General features: G+C 43.5%; 3 protein-coding genes across 3 annotated transcripts; 1 reads left to right on the top strand and 2 right to left on the bottom strand.

Moving 5' to 3' along the window:
• The first annotated feature begins 801 nt into the window (after positions 1 to 801).
• LOC128734161 (NF-X1-type zinc finger protein NFXL1) lies at positions 802 to 3,964 on the top strand. Its single transcript, XM_053828204.1, has 4 exons — positions 802 to 1,781; positions 1,839 to 2,774; positions 2,833 to 3,288; positions 3,348 to 3,964. Exons 1-4 carry the CDS (start codon positions 876 to 878, stop codon positions 3,768 to 3,770), a joined length of 2,721 nt encoding a protein of 906 aa, XP_053684179.1. The 5' UTR covers positions 802 to 875; the 3' UTR covers positions 3,771 to 3,964.
• Positions 3,674 to 5,382, bottom strand: LOC128734162 (uncharacterized). Its single transcript, XM_053828205.1, has 5 exons — positions 5,323 to 5,382; positions 4,972 to 5,257; positions 4,408 to 4,912; positions 4,053 to 4,340; positions 3,674 to 3,988 (listed from the first exon to the last, which is right to left on the bottom strand). Exons 1-5 carry the CDS (start codon positions 5,380 to 5,382, stop codon positions 3,823 to 3,825), a joined length of 1,305 nt encoding a protein of 434 aa, XP_053684180.1. The 3' UTR covers positions 3,674 to 3,822.
• A 7,264-nt stretch (positions 5,383 to 12,646) lies between these two features.
• LOC128734336 (choline transporter-like 1) lies at positions 12,647 to 16,937 on the bottom strand. Its single transcript, XM_053828477.1, has 6 exons — positions 16,620 to 16,937; positions 14,745 to 15,816; positions 14,410 to 14,689; positions 14,187 to 14,349; positions 13,652 to 13,873; positions 12,647 to 13,590 (listed from the first exon to the last, which is right to left on the bottom strand). Exons 1-6 carry the CDS (start codon positions 16,725 to 16,727, stop codon positions 13,369 to 13,371), a joined length of 2,067 nt encoding a protein of 688 aa, XP_053684452.1. The 5' UTR covers positions 16,728 to 16,937; the 3' UTR covers positions 12,647 to 13,368.
• Positions 16,938 to 18,440: the final 1,503 nt, after the last annotated feature.

The following is an 18,440-nucleotide window of genomic DNA, read 5'->3' as shown; positions in this document are numbered from 1 at the left end:
GTTTAAATGGGAAATTGCTCCCTTAAAGTTGATCGATGGAGGGCATTGTTACCGGTGTTCTATGGTTTCATCTATTATATGGTATGGTTAAAATTCCATAAACGCATTTGTTTGATCACTGAATGATTCCTGTGCCAATAATTTTCTTGTGTTACAAAAAGAATGGCTTTGTGCGCTACATCGCGTTCGCGAAGTTTGATTCATAAGATTCGTTCTTGGTAGAGAAGTATTATGAAATTATGGGAGTTTTATATCATTTTCGGTATTTAGTAAGTCCCATGCACATAGACCACTCTATTGCAGAACAGAATTATTGTCTTATTTTTCCAAGTCAAAAATTAAACAGGGATAAAGCAACTGTAAAGTTTGATTGTTGCAAGCTCTCATTGTTTGCAAAATATATTCATTAACAGTCACATGTATTTTCAAGTGATAACTTGGGTTCCAAATATAGCAGCAGATCTTTTGACTTGGAATGCAATCTTTAACATATAATGTGGCTTTAAAAAACTAGAAAATAAATCTTTCATTAAATAATAAACATTTATAACAACATTTAGTTAGTATGATTATAATGCACAATGCTTTGATAATCAATTTTCATTAGATCATAACTAAACTAATGTACTAAGCTACTAAGCTAATTAAATTTGCTAATTTGACAAAAACTCATACATTATGAAAAGTTAAATGATACTAATAGATGAATCACTTTTCTTGCTCATTATCTGCCAGCGTTATGGAAAAACGTCAAACGAATGAACCACGTCCACCGTCCACCACGTCAGATCGGAAGCCGAATAAATGCACACAGTTGTGTTGAACAAACCAAGCAGAAGCAGACATAAAGAAAAATCTCTATTATCAGTGGAACTATGTCGCATCGTAACCGAAATAACCACACCAAGGGAAGCACGCAAAATGCCAATCCTTGGCACCGAAACAATACGGCCGAGGCAAACAATCCCGCCCGCCAGCAACGACCAACAAAGCCATCCGGAGCCGGTCCAAATGCAACCAATGTAACGTCGGCATCGAAGAAACCATCAACGGCGGATGGAAATTTTCTCAAACATTCGGAAGAAAAATTCAACCAAGCTCACCGCAAGCACCTAGAATCGGCCAAAAAGTACACCCAGCAGTACGAATCTAGCGAGGAGGAGGACGAGGGGGACAATAGCAATCAGGATATCCTGGTAACTGTGCTTAAAAATTACACCGGATCCAGCGGTGACATCGGTAAAACACAGGAATACTTGCAAAATTTGCTGGAATCCCGTTCGGCGGTATGTCTCATTTGCATCGGAACGGTTAAACGAGCGGACTCGATTTGGTCCTGCAAAAGCTGCTATACCTTCTTTCATCTGCTGTGCATCCAACGATGGGCAAACGATAGCATCTCGCAGAAGCGCATCAGCCACGAGCTGCAGGAAGGCTACTACAACAATCGGGGCGAATATGTGCCAAAACCGGCACTTTCCGTACACTGGGACTGTCCGAAGTGTCGAAAGGAGTACGAACCGGTTGACATCCCAAGACATTACGAATGTTTCTGCGGCCGCGAGCAAAGCCCACAGAACCATCTTTGGTTGATTCCTCATTCGTGTGGTGAAACTTGTGGCAAAAAGCTAGTGCCCGAATGCGGTCACCGTTGCGTTCTGCTTTGCCACCCGGGACCTTGCCCGCCGTGTCCGCAGACAATCGCCATATCCTGCAAATGTGGTCAGTCGGCGGCAAAAACGATTCGGTGTTCGCAGCGCAGCTGGACGTGCTTGAGAACGGTTAGTTTTTACTTTAAATTACATAAATTTTAATCAACAAATTTGATTACTTTACAGTGTAAGCTTAAACGCAACTGCGGAATTCACGAATGTGGTGATATATGTCATTCAGCTAACGAGTGTCCTCCGTGCAAGAGTAGAAGCCGTCAGAAGTGTCTCTGTGGAAACAAAACCAAGGAAGTCAACTGTTCCGAGGCACGCTGGCAGTGCGGCAAAATATGTGGAAAGCAATATGATTGTGGGTTACATCGTTGTGAGAAAGTTTGCCATGATGACGAGTGTGGTGAATGCCCACAGGGCATGCCACGGACGTGTCCCTGCGGGAAAACTAGCTCGGTTGCATCCTGTTCCGAGGACATCGGAACATGCGGTGATACTTGTCAAAAGTTTTTGGATTGTCAAATGCACCGGTGTATCGAGCGTTGCCACCCGGGAGAATGTGGCCAATGCGTAGAATTTACTAGAAAATCCTGCCGGTGCGGAAACACCACTAAGGAAGTTGCCTGTCACAAGCAACTCAACTGTGAAACGAAATGCAAAAATACCAAAAGCTGCGGTAAGCATCCTTGTAATCGAAAATGTTGCGATGGAGACTGTCCACCATGTGATAAGCTTTGCGGTAAAACATTACCTTGTGGAAAACACAAATGCAGCTCTCTATGTCACCATGGCCCCTGCTATCCGTGCAACCAAAAGGCAACCATTAAATGTCGATGTGGTGGAACTACTTTGGAAGTTCCCTGTGGTCGTGAGAAAAAAACGGGTTCGGTCAAATGCCGCCTACCGTGTCGTATACACTCGAAGTGTCATCATTCTAATCCGCACAATTGTCACCAAGGGGACTGTCCGCTGTGTCAGCAGATTTGCGGACTGCTAAACGACACGACTAACTGTGAGCACTCTTGTGCGGCTAAATGTCACGATGCAGTTCGAGTAGTAACGAAGGATAAAAATTTCAAGCCCGTAGGCCCGTGGGATGTTCCAATGGAAATTGTAAATTAGTTTTTGTTGGCATTTTCGGTACAATGAAATTAAATATTCCGCTTTACAGGTTGAAATCAAGAAGCTGCCCCATCCACCATGTGAAGAAAAAATATCGGTCACTTGTATCGGCGGACATGAAGCTTCCCTGTGGCCTTGTTACAATTCGAAACCAACTTCTTGTGGACGACCTTGTGGTCGGGCACTGCGCTGTGGTGTTCATACGTGTCAGTTACAGTGTCACACAGTAAAACGAATTGACTCCACCGAGCAGGATCCAAAGTGTCAGCCGTGTGAAGCCGGTTGTCAGATACCACGACCGGCCGGTTGTGTTCATCCCTGCAAGAGACCATGTCACCCAGCACCTTGCAATCCCTGCCAAGCTCCGACCAAAACTAGTTGCCACTGCGGGTTGACGCAAATATTCTACAAATGTCACGAGTTTTATGCTCCGGATAAAACTGAGGAAGAGCTAAATCTGTTCCGACAGAGCATACTCAGTTGTGGACAAAAGTGTATGAAAAACGTAAGTCATTCCACCAAATAGCGAAAAAAATTGACAATAATAAATCAATCTTTTTATAGTTCCCCTGTGGTCACCGCTGCAACTCAACCTGTCACTCGGGCGAGTGCCCCAATCCAGAACAATGCAGCAAAAAGGTGAAAATAACCTGCGACTGCCGGAACCGAAAAGTGGAAGTCAATTGTAACACCGCTCGCAACAAGAGTAAAACCTTGGACTGCGACGATAGTTGTGCCCTGATAAAAGAAACCAAAAAGCAAGAACTATCCGAGCTGGAGCTCCGCCGTAAGCAGCAGGAGGAGGCGGAAAATCAGCGCGCTTTAGAGGAGTACGAAAGAAAGTTTGGTCGCAAAAAGTATCGCGAGCGGAAGCGAGTTCAGGTGGAAGAATCTAAAGACAGTAATATACTGCTATACGTACTGTTAGCCGTTGGTTGTATCATCGTCGCTATTGTGGCTTACTTTATTCTAGCTAGTAATAAGTAATTGAATCCGATTTCATCTGAGGTAGGTAAGTACTATCATTTCATTTGTTTAGTTAGTTTAGTTTCTTTTTCTCTTCTCTCGTACTACGATCTCGTTTTTCTTTGCGAACAAGATCATACACATCAAAACGAACGTCATAATCTATATGTATGGTACGAAAAACCATCAGCGCAATAAACGAAATTAGCAACATTATCAACACATATTCGGCCCGATTTCTGGAAGTAAACACAAAAGAAATTCATATCCAACTATTAGGGAATTCAAAATGCCAAAACTTACTCAAATGGAGTCCCGCAAATTGTATACCAGTAAGCCCCATCCTTCGGGGGTCGGCTGAGGCAATGAAAATCAAAATACTTTTCGTCGTAATCGTTAACACATAGATAGGTTCGTTTTTCCAATGTTTTCAACACTGTGTAAACTGGTGTTTTTGCTTCGCAATCACCAATCGGTTCGTGCAAACCGGCCGCCACCACATTTTCCGGGTCAAGAAAGAGTACCATTGCCATAAATGTGGTGTAATGAATAACCAAATGAGCCATCAGAGCGCGACCCATTGTGTCTAACCTAGAAGCAGTTTTGAAACAAACTCATTGATTAGAATATTATTTTAATTTTTTTTATGACCACCCACTTTTCCGGTAATCGTCGATTACTTTTCCTATCGAACTTCCATAGCGTAACCAGAAAGACGAACAGCAGTGTAAGAGTGGTAACTTCTCCTGGTACGTTGTAAAAATCATGGAAAGGATGATACAACGGTATGAAAAGAAGTGCCCCTCCGGGGAAAGACAGCAATGCTGCGACCACAACAGCCGCTAGTTCAGCTTTCAGTGTTCCCGCTTGCCAGCGCTCAAGCTTACGGGTGTCCAGCCATTTGCGCACATTGTGGAAAAAGAATGAAAATGCGAACGCAAAAGTGGCATGGAAGTAATACGAATTCCAAGGTACCCAGTAATTCCTATCGGCAATATTGGGGTCAGTGTCGTGCCACGTCCAGTGAACAAACTTCACACTAACAATGTCATAGGGCAGATCAATCAGTACCACAAACAGCCCAGCAGCCATATGCTCCGACCAGCGGCATTTTAATTGCAGCTTAGAAACCGCCCAATGCGCTTGATAATAAAACACCGGATCTGCGAATGATAAGATAAACTATGGCGAAATCTATCCGCACAGGTGTTTATAAACTTACAGAGAAATATGATGTACAGCGGTAAACGGTGGCCGATAAAATCGATGGGAGTTTTTGAGTGCCAAAAATTATCGATACTCGGTACAAAGTATGTTATTAGTTCTACGACTAATCCATGGCAAAGCGCTCCAAGGAACAAAAACGGCCAACGGCCACCTCGCCTGAAGGCGTGAATCAAACACAGTAATGCTCCCAGAAGAAATGCTGCCTGGCACCAAATGTAGCTCGGTTGAGCACGATACAGCTCAGCTGGATTCTGGAAGTTAACGAACCATCGCGGAAAATCCTGTAACGCATTCAACGGTGTGAATGGATGAATTGGTTCGATTAACTAAATCGTAAAATACGTACATTTAAAACCTCCTGGCGGGTTTTTTCGATTCCGAATGTGCTTAAATTGTAGCGATTCATTTTCGCCCTATTTCACAGTCGAAACATTTAGTACTGAATCAGGCGTGATACTGCAGCGGCCGCCGGCTTCGCAAAGCGTCCGCAAATGTTTATCTAAATCGGTGCTTTCTATGTTTCTCAGGCAAAAAGACTTTGAGTTCACCTGAAAATCAAATTTTCTATGCAAATCCAGAAAAGTTGGTTTGAAATTGGCAGTTGCAGAGATTCATTACTATCGAACCACGTTTAGCTTTATGGGGTGCTGCATTCCCTTCTTTCAGAACTTAACTCCTGTTTTTTATTCTTCGCAGCCAGCTGTTGGGGTACAGGACAGTAGCGTGCCTGGCTAGTACTTCGATCTTCGATGACCGTTATGTTTGCGTGCGTTCCTTCAACGACGTTTGTAATGTGTTCGGTTTTACTCTGTCTAGAAATGTGTTTTGTAATAGAATCCGAGGTTTAAATTAGTTATTAAGTAAACAATCTGTACGACGTAGTCGAAGAGGGTGAATAAATAAATAAATCTTCTCCTCTCCCAGTCGAGGCTCGAACATTCATACGACGACTGGCTCCTTGGACCAGCGACGTACGTACCTCGAAACCAAGTGGTAGGCTGTTAACTTCATTATTAACCTACACCATATGGTAGATTCTTCTGACGACAACCGACTTTTTTCGAACCGATAGGGATATTTACAGGCTGGAAAGGTGATCAAGGAGAATACGTCTGTTGAGTATAGGGTTGCCAAGTCTGAAAATTGCAAAAACCGGCCGGTCGGTCCTGATATCAAATAATGCGGGGGGGGGGGTATTGTGGCGGAATATTAGAGGATTTGCCTGTAATGTGTAATGTGCGTTAGACAGTCGCCGGTAGTATGTAACCGGCATAGAGAGAAAGTGGAGTCGGTTGACAGTTTTCCGTGTAAATTATTGAAGATAGCTAGTTTTTGAGTGAGAACTACTTGCTTCTGGCACTAGTGGATAATTTAATGTATATTACCGCCAGAAGCAAGGTATTATCACTGCAAAACTAGCTATTTTCAATGATCCATGTTTCAATGTTCAGGATTGCTGATATATTTATCAGAAAATTTAATAAACCAGGCAAAAAGTACAAATCCGGCAACATACGTCGGAAAACCGGCCTTTTTGCCGGATTGACCGGCCACCGGCTTTGCAACTGAAAAACCGGTCGGGCCGGACAAAAACCGGCCACTTGGCCACCCTAAGTACAGGTTGGACAATTCGCAAACACTTGGACACTTTCGGGCGCCTCCTGACAACCTATTCAGTGTTCAGCATTCAAGTTTTGAACAAATTCCAATATTCGCAATGAACTTCGTGATAAAATCAAAAGCCGATAAATGGCACAATTAGCGCAGCAAATGAAACCACAAACCACTGCTGTTGAGCATAAAAGGTCGTTACTTCAATCACAGCATCGACATTTACTTACCGCTCGAAGCGAGACTCGACAATGAGAAAAGGTCTTCTACGCGCAGCTAGAAGAAACGTACAACAGCTGTTTGCATGGGACATCAACATCGGCATCGGGGATATGAATGCCGAGGACTGTAGGGAAGCGATGTATAGACACCGGTGATTGGGCGACAAGCGGAGCATCAACTACTGGATGAGGCTTTACTTTCCTCTATGGAGTTAAATGTTTCAATCCTCGAAGACGAATAATGCAGGATACTCCCGGCCACGACAGAAGCCGCTAAATGAAGGAACCTTGATTGTACGAAATGACCGATTGAAACGAAAATGTCAGCAAGCGATGACGAGCAATAAAGCTTAGAAAAACATAGCCACAGCAGAAAATTTGGTATTTTCGAAAGCAGAATTGGTTGACTAATTAGAAAAACTTTTCAGGGTAATGGCACTCGCAATTTCTACGAATTGGTGATCCAATATTGTAAGGGTTCACACCAAAACGTGACATGCGATGAGACGAGGAGAGGAGGGAAACCTGATCATGAACGAGCGCGAGGTGATCGACAGGTGAAAACAGTTTTTCGATAAGCACCTAAAAAGTGATATAATGGAAGGAGGTGGAACGCAAACCAACCTGAGATGCAAATGACAGTAGCATCCCGACTTTCGATCTCGAACAGTTCCGGCGAGAAACCAAACAACTTTGGTCTTTAGTAGGGTCGCCAGAAAGCAGTCTCCCGGCATACATGGTAACACTAATAGTTGCTAATAGTGTTCTACAGCGAAACGAAAATTGCATTCCGGCTTCCGGTCCGATTGAACAACGGAATGAATTTTCATAATCCGGATCGATCCGGCTCCTCCGTTTCAGTTTCACTTCTATGTCGATCACTAAACACTAGTAACATCACTTCATTAGATAATTTATCAGATTTAGGGTAGAAGGAACTACCAGAGGAATGGAGGAGTGGTTTGTCTTGTCTTCAAGGGTCATCGACTTGAAAGTTGGAATTATCACGGCATTACCTGTTGCTACAACAATAACTGGCAGACTTTTTGCGGCCACGCACTGCTACGGGTTAAATTTTTACACTCCGACAAATCCTTCAGAAATATCGGGAATGGGCCCTCACATAATCTTTTTGTCGATTTCAAGGCAGCATACGATATAGTTAATGGGGAACAGCTAAGGCAGATAATGTACAAGTACAGATCGGATCGCGCAGGAGGTTTCGGTAAGATGGACAATGGATTTAATATCGCTATTGAAGTTGTAATCTGCCGACCGGGCATCAAAACGAGAGCCACGGTTTTCAACAAGCATAGCGAATTCTTGGCTTTCGCAAACGGCTTCGGCGTTATTACTTAAGTTTTGGGACGGGCACATTAAGCACGAATTGGCGACGAGTAGCCCAGGACATATGCAGCTTTGAAATCTTACTTGTGGAATCTACTTATCTATTCACAACATTGTCCTCACCTCTAATTGGGTATGAAAGGGGGAATGCAATGAAGATGCGTCCAACATAGCTCTAGACATCCCGAGTTCCTAGAACCTCCACGTGGTCAAACCCGCTAATGCTCTTTTCTTAAGAATGAGTAGCTAAGCTAGGAGGTGCAATGCTGCGTGGATCCCGGCTGCCTGATGCTTTAATAATCGCTTTTCAGTGATTTCAAAGTTCACGGATCGGAACTTACTTACTTACTTATGTGTCCATGTCCGCCGGTCCGGCAGAACAAAGGGATGAAATCAGAGATCTCCACTGCTGACGGTTACCCGCCATGGCTTTTACCTGTCGCGAGGACAGGTTCTCGTCTACAGCCCGGATGTCGTTGGCTAAGCTCCGTCGCCATGAGCCTCTGGGTCTGCCTCTTCTACGCTGTCCTTGTGGATTCCAGTCTAGTGCTGCTCTGCAAACCTCGTTCGCTCCTTTCCTCAAGGTGTGTCCGATCCACTTCCACCTACGTTCACGAATTTCTGTGGCTATCGGCCGTTGATGACACCGACGATGGAGTTCCTCATTGGATATCCAATTATCAGGCCACCAGGCACGAATAATGTATCGCAGCCACCGGTTAATGAATACTTGCAGTTTTTGCGTTGTCTCCGCTGAGACGCACCACGTTTCGCAGGCATACAGCAGTACGGATCTAACGTTTGAGTTAAAGATTCGGGTTTTCGTACGTAGAGTGATCTGGTTTGAGCGCCAAATGTTTCGCAGACCTACAAAGGCACCCCTGGCCTTCCTGATCCGTGTGGCTATATCAGTCTTGGTACCACCGTCGGGCGTTGTTTGGCTACCAAGATATTGAAAGGCGTCTACCTGCTCAACTTGTTGTCCCGCTACTGTGAAGTTGGTGGCATTGTCAGTGTTCACTACCATAGACTTAGTTTTCGCTACATTGACTGTGAGACCTGCTGCTTGGGAGCTCTCGGAGAGGTCATCTAACTTGCTCTGCATGTCGTTTCGGCATTGTGCGAGCAAGACAATGTCGTCGGCTAGGTCGAGGTCATTTAGCTGCTCCATCGTTAGAGGATTCCAAGGCAATCCTCGATTTGGTCTACTGTCAATTGCTCCAACTAATATCTCATCCATAACGATGAGAAACAGAAGCGGTGATAAAATGCAGCCCTGTCTCACACCAGCAGTAACCCTTATGGGGTCGGACAAGACGCCGTCGTGCAAAACCTTGCACGAGAACGCCTCGTACTGAGCCTCGATGAGATGGACTAGCTTATCTGGAACCCCTCTACGCCTAAGTGCGCCCCAGATGTTTTCGTGATTGAGTCGGTCGAACGCCTTTTCTAAGTCAACGAACACCAGCAGAAGAGAGTCCTGGAATTCGTTGATCTACTCCAATATAATGCGGAGCGTTGTAATGTGGTCTACACATGATCGGCCAGCACGGAATCCAGCTTGCTGCCGCCGGAGAGTAGCGTCGATCTTCTCCTGGATCCGGTTGAGGATTATCTTACAGAGTACTTTGAGAGTAATACAGAGCAACGTGATGCCACGCCAGTTACCGCATTCCGTTAGGTCTCCTTTCTTAGGGACTTTGACCAATATGCCCTGCATCCAGTCCACCGGAAAAGTTGCGGTTTCCCAAATATTGCTGAAAAGCTGATGCATCATCTGGGCTGACAAAGATGGGTCAGCTTTGAGCATTTCGGCTGAAATACGATCTATCCCTGGCGCTCTATTGGATTTCATACTCTTGATGGCTGCTACAATTTCATCCAGCGATGGCGCCTCCGAGTTCACGCGATTTTTTCGACGAACTGTAGGCGTCGTACGCTGCTGGTTTTGTTGGTCTCTGACATTTGAAACTCGGAAGAGTTGTTCAAAATGTTCAGTCCATCGCTTAAGCTGTTCTGTACGGTCAGTCAATAGCTGACCAGCTCTGTCCTTTAGCGGCATCTTTGTATTCATCCTGGCACCACTAAGGCGGCGAGAAATATCGTACAACAAACGGATATCACCATTGGCGGCGGCGGTTTCTCCTTGTTCGGCTAGGGAGTTAGTCCAGGCTCTCTTGTTCCGCCTACAAGCACGTTTAACAGCCCTCTCCAGTTCGGCGTATCGTTGACGGGCAGCAGTCTTAGCCGATCTGGTCCGCGCTCGCTCAATGCCGGCTTTCTCCTCTCTCCGCTCGTCGATCTTCCTCCAAGTTTCATCCGAAATCCACTCCATTCGCCCACTGCGCCCTTTGCCGAGGGTTTCATCACTGGTCGTGATGAAGGCGTTCTTGATGCCGGTCCATTGCTCTTCGACGGTTCCACCAGGTGGCAACTCCGAGGCTCGAGATTCAAGTTGTTCAACAAAGGCCCATTTCACCTCAGGATTCTCCAATCGGCGGACGTCGTAGCGGCACCCAACTTTCTCCTCCCGTCGTTGGACACGTGCGACGCGCAGACGTATCTCAGCGATAACAAGATGATGGTCGGATGCAATGTCAGCACTGCGCTTGTTGCGTACATCAAGAAGGCTCCTTCTCCATTTCCGGCTGATGCAGGTCGTGGTCGATTTGGTTTTCTGTTCGGCCATCGCGGGAAACCCACGTGACTTTATGTACTGGTCTATGGGGGAAGTGCGATCCACCAATGACCATGTCGTTATTACCACAGAATTCTGTAAACAGCTCCCCGTTTTCGCTCATCTCTCCTAGGCCATGGCGTCCCATGACGCGTTCAAGGTCCGCGTTGTTTGAGCCAATCTTCGCGGGGTGACTTTGCGATTCTCGTTTCGAGTGATTTTGGTTCGTTTCGACCACGTTAAACCAATGGGCGAAACGAACCAAAATCACTCGAAACGAGAATCGCAAAGTCACCCCTGTTTTGTGGGTATAGAATAGAACCTGAACTAAAACCACTGACACCAAAAAACGGATTACCACCTCAATCCTCCAGTGTACGGAAACCGCAAAATTCCGTTTCCGTTTGCAGTATAAGATGGGGCGATTAGAACCAAATCTGTCCAAGACTGAGAGTACTTAATAATAGCTAAAGACTCCCTGTAGACCACACTAACGCCATGATAGATCACATTTGTGAATGTGCTCGGAGATCTTGTCAGCCCCGCCTAACTCCGGTTATCTTCAACCGCGCACCCGTCATAAATTTTTCAACCCAAATAACCACAAATGAACTAAGTGGAAGATAAATGGCCACCAGTGGTTATCACCTTATCAAGGCTCGACCAGTTGAAAAAATTTCGTCTTCCATTCCCTTTGTATTTATGCACTATCCCAAGGTAGGTCTACAGAGTAAATTGAGCGCAGCGTGACATGAGTGTTCGCGGTAGTCAACAAAAGCTATAAACCATAGAGTCGCACCCGTCAACACCCAATCCCCAAGTAAACAGCTAGTGCGCAGTATTAATTATGGGAATCCGCCGAAAAAATCCCAAAAACTGGCAAAAATATAAATCATGACTTAGTTTACTACATCTATCGTTCTATCAAACTTCCATGAAGCCGGCTTGATAGTTTCCCCCAAATCTATGAGCGATAGCGTTAATCGGAGGATAACGATTTGGAAAAGCACTTTGTAGACGGTATCCAGGATAGTGATCGCACGTTAGTTCCATAAACAGTTTCCAGAAATAGGGCAGATAACTCCATCCTTCCATTTTTCCCCGGGTTGTTGTTCCGTATGCCAAATCATGACAATTAATTGATGCAGGTAGCTGAACAGCTTGGACATATTAATAAGTTTCGAATCAATACTAGCTTTTTCTGCTGGATGACTTCTATGACTACTTATCGGTAGAAATGGCACGTCTCCGTCGCGTGCTACACCAACGAAGTCGCTTAATTCGCTATCATGGCCTTCCATCTGCACACCATTCAGGTAATTATGGTAGTCCTACAGCTTTTAACGTTCGATCAGTGTACGGCTGGCTCTCAAAGTAAATCGGTCCTCTACGGTATCTCTACCTCTACATTAAGTTTTTCATGGAACTTCCGTGTTTCGTGAGAACGGTAAAGATGCTCGAGGGGTCAGTCCCGGAACCGAATTCAAATATCAACCCCGCAGAAGTCACGAATGGCCCAAGCTGTTAAAGTGACTATAATCTAACAAAAAAAAAAAAAGATGTTCGAGTACTTAGCACTCCTCCTCCTCCTCCTGACGGCGTTCGTGCTTTTCCACCAATATCTGCAGCTGGCACTCCTGGTCAAACCATTCGTTGCGACGATTCCGATGACTTCTCAATTACTCCTGGCGATCAAATTGGGTTCACGGCGATATCGCTGAGTCGTTATATTGCCGGTTAGGTGTGTCAGTGTGGCCTTATCAAAATCATTGCGATTCGTAACAGGCAACGAATACACTAGTTATGCCGTAAGCATTTAAGTAGGAATATTATATTTGCGTATAAGTTTTATTCATACAATAAACTCATCATCACAACAGTTTGATCTATAATCTGAAATGGCATTTATCAAACATCAATATGGAGATAACATCTGTTTAAAATACTTTTGCAACAAGTGATGAACATTAATGTGTGTGTTTGTTTACGATAGGATAAATATTTCATGTTGGCTTGGCTTTGTAACTTTGGAGGACCATTAACAAATTATAAATAGTTGAATATTTCGAAGTGTTACGACGAGTGATAGTATGTTATTTTGTATATAATGTATCCTAAGAGTTATGATGAATTTTGATAATATCCTTGCAAATGTAGTATAAATATTAAATATAATTTTTATCATGAATTCGTAAACCCAAGGTTGAGCGTCAATATACGTGTGCGTGCGACCGATGATATACATAAACTATATCTTACAAAATCTGGATGGAATTGATTCCCTTGGTGAAAATGCCATCTTGTAAACAGATGCTAGCTGTTAAAGCTTTTTTAAAAACACATTGTTGCCTAAGTGAATCTACATTTGAGATTGTAAAAAAATAGTATTCGATCTAAAATAACTCCCGCGTTCTAACAGCCGCTAACTGCGTTCCTATTAGAGGAGAGACTCATATATGTTCTACTGCGTACTACATCGACAAATATGCCGTCTTTTATGTGCCTCAACAGTCGACTGTTGCAGAGGTAAATCGGTTTAAGCCGTGTTGTTATCGATGTCAGTCATTTGCAGATTTTGCACTGAAAAGGGTTGTTTTGTGATGGCGGTCATTTCGACTACTTGCATCGGAGCTTCCACGGCATCGGTTTCCGGTGATTCACCAAGCAAGCGGGCTAAATTGCTTTCTTTCCAACGACCTGAGTTGCCGTTGATCGTTCGATCCTCACAAACGCAGAGGAACAATGTATCGACTACCATCTAGAAAAAATTAAAACGAATCGAACCGGTTGAAGTATGACGATTAACACGCTAGACTTACCTCATACAGCGACAGAATAATGTGAGCAATGAAGAAGGAGAATATCGTGATTATTATAACGGGAGCCATGTAAAAGTGCACATTGGGATTATCACGCAGCATGAGAATACTGATCAATCCGCACAGGGCAGCTACCGCTAGCTTACCCAGGAACAGCACAAAATCACCGATACCATTGATGGTGGCCACCTGCAGGGCATTTGTGACCAGCGCATTCCATGCCTTGGAGAATCGATAGGTGAATTTCGTTGAAATGGTTTTGATAAACATATTTCGTTTATAACTTAAAAACGTACGTGCAACTTAAAGCCAAGCGTGCAACCTAATTACCAATCATGTTTAACACAAGCGAACGAAAATAAGGTGGATTTCCGCCAAACCTTTTACCGTTGACAGTATATCGACATTATTACAAACAAATAAAGCCCAAAAACAAAATATATTTTTTAACTACGATTCATTAGCAAAGCAGAGCAAGCAAGTATCGGGTTAGTTCAGAAACAAAATCAACATTCTCAATTACAAAAATACTCACGATTTTGGCCGCCGGACAAAAATTAACACTTTCAATCGCTATCACAGTATAGGCATTGTGATTCAAATAACGGATAAACTTCTCTAGCAACCAAAAACTGCAGATACAACACTTAAGACAGCAACTGGCACACTCCGAACCTTCCTGTTGGTGGCGCTTCAGCCTAAAAACAATATAGAGATTATTATTTCTAACTTTAACAATTGTTAATCACACAACTCACTTTGCATAGAGATAAGTCAATATCAAGCGAGGTATCTTGAAAAGCGTAATGATTAGCGATCCTTTAGCCACCGAACCCAAGTGATACTTCACCAGTTTGGCAATGGCTTGCAGTACGGGAGTGTCAGTCGGTTTACGGAAATACCAATACGCAACGGCTCCCGCTATAGCCAACTGTTGGCAGGCAAAAATAAACTCCGTTGTCCACACTAGACCAATAATGTACAACCAAAGCATGTGACGTAAGTAGTCGGCCTCAGGATATTCCACCAATTCAAGTGCTGAAAAAGTATTTATTACTAAAACATCAATCTACTACCCAAATCAAAAACTTACATTTGTAGGTATTATTGATAATAGCCACGTCCGGTTTAACGGTGGCCTCAGTCTTGTTCGGGTTCTCCTTGAGCTGTGTGAAGGGCAGCAACGGTTTCGAATGCGGATAGTTGGCGGTGGCTAAACAAACAATGACCACCACCCAAAAGGTGAGAAATATCGCCAGCGCAATGAACGCAAGTACTGGCGGGCCGGCTAAGCCTGGTAACTCAATCATACATTTTCCCGCCTCTTCGAACAGAGCAGCCAAACCGCTTAGTTTCTCACGCAGGTAGTAAATAATAACTAATAAAATGATCATTATAAAGGTAGCCAAAATAGCGAGCACGTAAATCGTAGTCTCATTGCGCACCAGTTCTTCCAAGTAGGACATTTTTGGGTCCACATCCATGCTGTGTTTCGACTTATAATAGCTCCACCATAGAATGCCGGTGATTCCAATACTAGCAACTGCGACAAAGATACAGATTAGCCACGAAATAATCGATGTTAACCAATGCAGCATTGTTATCAGGATAATGGAGAAAATCAAGCTAAGGGCACAGATAAGCACGATGGTTGGCCAGGTTTTATATAGATCGCTAAAAATCTGTTGGGCAGCACCCCATGAATTGATCAGCGCATACATGTCCTTCACCTGATGCAGTGGAGCGTTTTTGCCGGTCGGAATGCAACGATGCAGCACAGGTGATTGTTCGTGAACTGGAAACTTTGGGCATGGACCGGCGAAGGCGAAGTATTTCGGGCCAGACGCTTCCTGTGTTGTCAGGAGACTCATGTTAAAATCATACCGACAATATTGTGCCCCGCGTTCCTCATAGTACCGGTATAATTCTATTGCGCTCGCGATTTCCCTTTTAGGGCATTCCTTAACACATATTTTCAACGTCTGGCGCAGTTCCTTGATGTCTAAGAAGAAAACGTATGGTTTGTCGAGCGTGTTCATACCCGAAAGAGGGAAATGGGAAAATTTTTCGTTGCTCTCAACGCCACATGTATTGCCGAACGAGTCATAGCCGTTGATGATACGCAATGGATTGCCATACACGAATGAAAAGACGGCAATTATTAGCTGCAGGCGGTAAGAGATGGTAGCGGGAATTACAAATATGTAGTGAATGGCTGCGGAAGGAATAATTTATACGATTCTAGTGTAGGCTGTAGAACAGCGACAAATGTGAGTCATGGATTATTAATGGGTTCGCATGATAAATAACTAATGTTTAAAAGTATATGAAAAGATTTGCTACCAAACGTTACAATGGTCAGTTTACAAAACAATCGTTTCTGAACTAAATAAATTATTGTTTTTCAAGTGATGAAACTTCTTTGCAATGTTGGTAGAAAAAAATGAGCAGAAACGTTTGGAGACAATACCAGATTTTGTTGCAAGTTTATCAATCCGTGAACGGGTCTCTCATTAACAAATGATATAATTTTATTGCATGAAACACTATTAATAGCTAATTTTACTTTATACACTTTAGTTTTTGAATTGAGTAAGTTTTTGGTAATTTTCATTCGATTTTGTTTTCAATATTAAATGATTTTCACCAATTTTGCAGATACGACCTCAAACAGGCTACTCTATGGATCAACAAGTATTTGTGCAGAAGCTAATCCATCGCATCAGCATTCTTCTTAGAGGTAGAATTTAGTTCTAGCAATTAGCTAATCTTGCTGTGCTGCACAAGCGGATAATGCGTAAAACAAATAAATCTGAGTTGACACATCTAGCGGTTATGTTCCTAACGAGGTTACCGATTTTGCAAAGAAAAATTCACACATTTTCGCTTTTATCCGGGTGTGGTCGAACCGTGGGGGGTAATTACTACTATGTACTGAAATTATCGCTATCGGCGTCATACTACTTACCAGGGCAACCCAAAACAGAACGTAGACAATCAGCCAGAAAATATCCGTACATCCGCGAACAGCCGTAGGCTGATGCTGATCGCTGGATTTGCTCTCGAAGCACCCCATCACCGCACCGAACTAACCAGGACCAAAAATGGCTATAAAAAGTTCCCTTTCCGGTAAACGCAATTTTCAACACAATTAACACCACTTTTTCACACCGCAGAATTCCATCGAGATGACGCGAGTCTTTTCCTAATGAGAGAGTGGCACTATAGTTTACTACCGCTGCTGCTTTTCCACTTCTAGTTCTAACAAAAATGCCGTGACCGAGTGTTTATTGTTTTGGTGGCGTCGGTTTTTTTAATTCACGTCGACGGGGCTTCAGTTCATTTGCGCTTCACTGATGCGTACAGAGCTGCCAGAAAATACTGCACAACAATGAATACTGTGAAACTTTGTGTGAATGTGAAATATTTAAAACGAAGATAGAATTAACAAAAGGGCGAATGTCGCAAGCATAAACAAACCGGGTGAGGGTTGATTGTCCAAATGATGGAAATGAAAATGATCAAATTTTGTGCACGTCGCTGTTTCACTTGATAAAATCATGTAAAAGGGAGGGTTATTGAAGCAACGCTTAAGAATATGTGTACCACAATCTTTTTGTCCAAGCTGGGGGATCCGCGGATCGAACCAATTTTTAATTGGAGCCAATTATAACCGGATTCGAACTCACACGTCCTCCCACTCCCAGGCCTCTGTGGCTCGCCAGTAGTGATGATCCTCGGAACTTTTCTTCTACCTTTCCCTCCGTGAATTTTAAAAAAAATACCGTGATAAAAATTAATCATATATGCTTGATCTCATCTTATTTCAAGGTCAAGACAGAACACGAGGTTGTCTATTCCATAGGAACGGAGCCCCCTTTTCACTCAGGTTGGACTTAGTTTTGCTCTGGGATGCACTTTTTAGACGACGGGTGCGTTCTGGGGTTTTTCACAGTTTCAAAACCCCGCTATAAGCAATACACTGACAACCCGAAAACGTTATAGTTTATTCTCCCGAAAATATTTGTTTATTCAGTGGTCGGGTTGGAACTAACCCAGGGTAAAAAAACAAAAACGCTATAAGTCGCACAGGCCTTGACAGTTTCGTCGTCTCGCCAGTAAAACGAGTTAGATTAAACTTCTAATTTGGCAGTTTGACCACAGATAACAGACATTCATCTTGAACCCGCAACGTGTGTAAAATCTCAGCCGTCGTTTTGAAAGTATGTGGTTAGGCTACCGTTACGTGGCGCTCACATCACTAACAGAATGGGCTTTGCTTGTTAATGTTCGTCAACGCATATCACAGCTTACGTCGTATTTTTACCAAAGCATTTAATAGTTGCTACAGCAACTTACGTATTGTTTACCCAATCTGCGTCGCACTTAAAATAAAGGTAATTCCGTGCAGAGCTGCCATAAATACAGATAGGGTAACCAACCTATTTTGGACCCCATCAGCAGCTGTACATAATTTGGACACTTACAGCAAAATCAAATGGAAGTGTCCAAATTATGTACAGCTGTTAAGGGGGTCCAAAATACGTTGGTTACCCTATTTGTGCATGCATAAATTTGGGACCCTACCGTTTTCTCCAGAGTATTTAATTTTCTCGATCTCATCTTTTAAATAACATAAATAGTTTATAGACTACTTTAAAATTCAGGAACATTAGTAGAGCCAGAAATCACAGCAACTGAAATAATTGATGGGTCCCAAATTTATATATGCACAAATATCTGTATTTGTGACAGCTCTGATTTCGTGTGAATCTCTCATTGCTCAGGA

Source organism: Sabethes cyaneus, chromosome 2, assembly GCF_943734655.1.
Source record: "Sabethes cyaneus chromosome 2, idSabCyanKW18_F2, whole genome shotgun sequence".
In the NCBI taxonomy this organism is placed as follows: domain Eukaryota; kingdom Metazoa; phylum Arthropoda; class Insecta; order Diptera; family Culicidae; genus Sabethes; species Sabethes cyaneus.
This window is presented reverse-complemented; position numbering and strand designations above follow the sequence as displayed.

What these genes read in the sequence shown, in the direction of transcription:
- LOC128734161 (XM_053828204.1), top strand. Translation starts at nt 876, where the DNA reads ATGTCGCATCGTAACCGAAATAACCACACCAAGGGAAGCACGCAAAAT. An exon ending in GGGATGTTCCAATGGAAATT is followed by an intron (nt 2,775 to 2,832) that starts GTAAATTAGTTT and finishes TCCGCTTTACAG; the next exon opens with GTTGAAATCAAGAAGCTGCC. An exon ending in GACAAAAGTGTATGAAAAAC is followed by an intron (nt 3,289 to 3,347) that starts GTAAGTCATTCC and finishes ATCTTTTTATAG; the next exon opens with TTCCCCTGTGGTCACCGCTG.
- LOC128734162 (XM_053828205.1), bottom strand. Translation starts at nt 5,382, where the DNA reads ATGAATCGCTACAATTTAAGCACATTCGGAATCGAAAAAACCCGCCAG. An exon ending in GCTGTACATCATATTTCTCT is followed by an intron (nt 4,913 to 4,971) that starts GTAAGTTTATAA and finishes TATCATTCGCAG; the next exon opens with ATCCGGTGTTTTATTATCAA. An exon ending in ATTTGCGGGACTCCATTTGA is followed by an intron (nt 3,989 to 4,052) that starts GTAAGTTTTGGC and finishes GTTTACTTCCAG; the next exon opens with AAATCGGGCCGAATATGTGT.
- LOC128734336 (XM_053828477.1), bottom strand. Translation starts at nt 16,727, where the DNA reads ATGGGGTGCTTCGAGAGCAAATCCAGCGATCAGCATCAGCCTACGGCT. An exon ending in TTTGTCCGGCGGCCAAAATC is followed by an intron (nt 13,874 to 14,186) that starts GTGAGTATTTTT and finishes CGATTCTCCAAG; the next exon opens with GCATGGAATGCGCTGGTCAC. An exon ending in TTATTCTGTCGCTGTATGAG is followed by an intron (nt 13,591 to 13,651) that starts GTAAGTCTAGCG and finishes AATTTTTTCTAG; the next exon opens with ATGGTAGTCGATACATTGTT.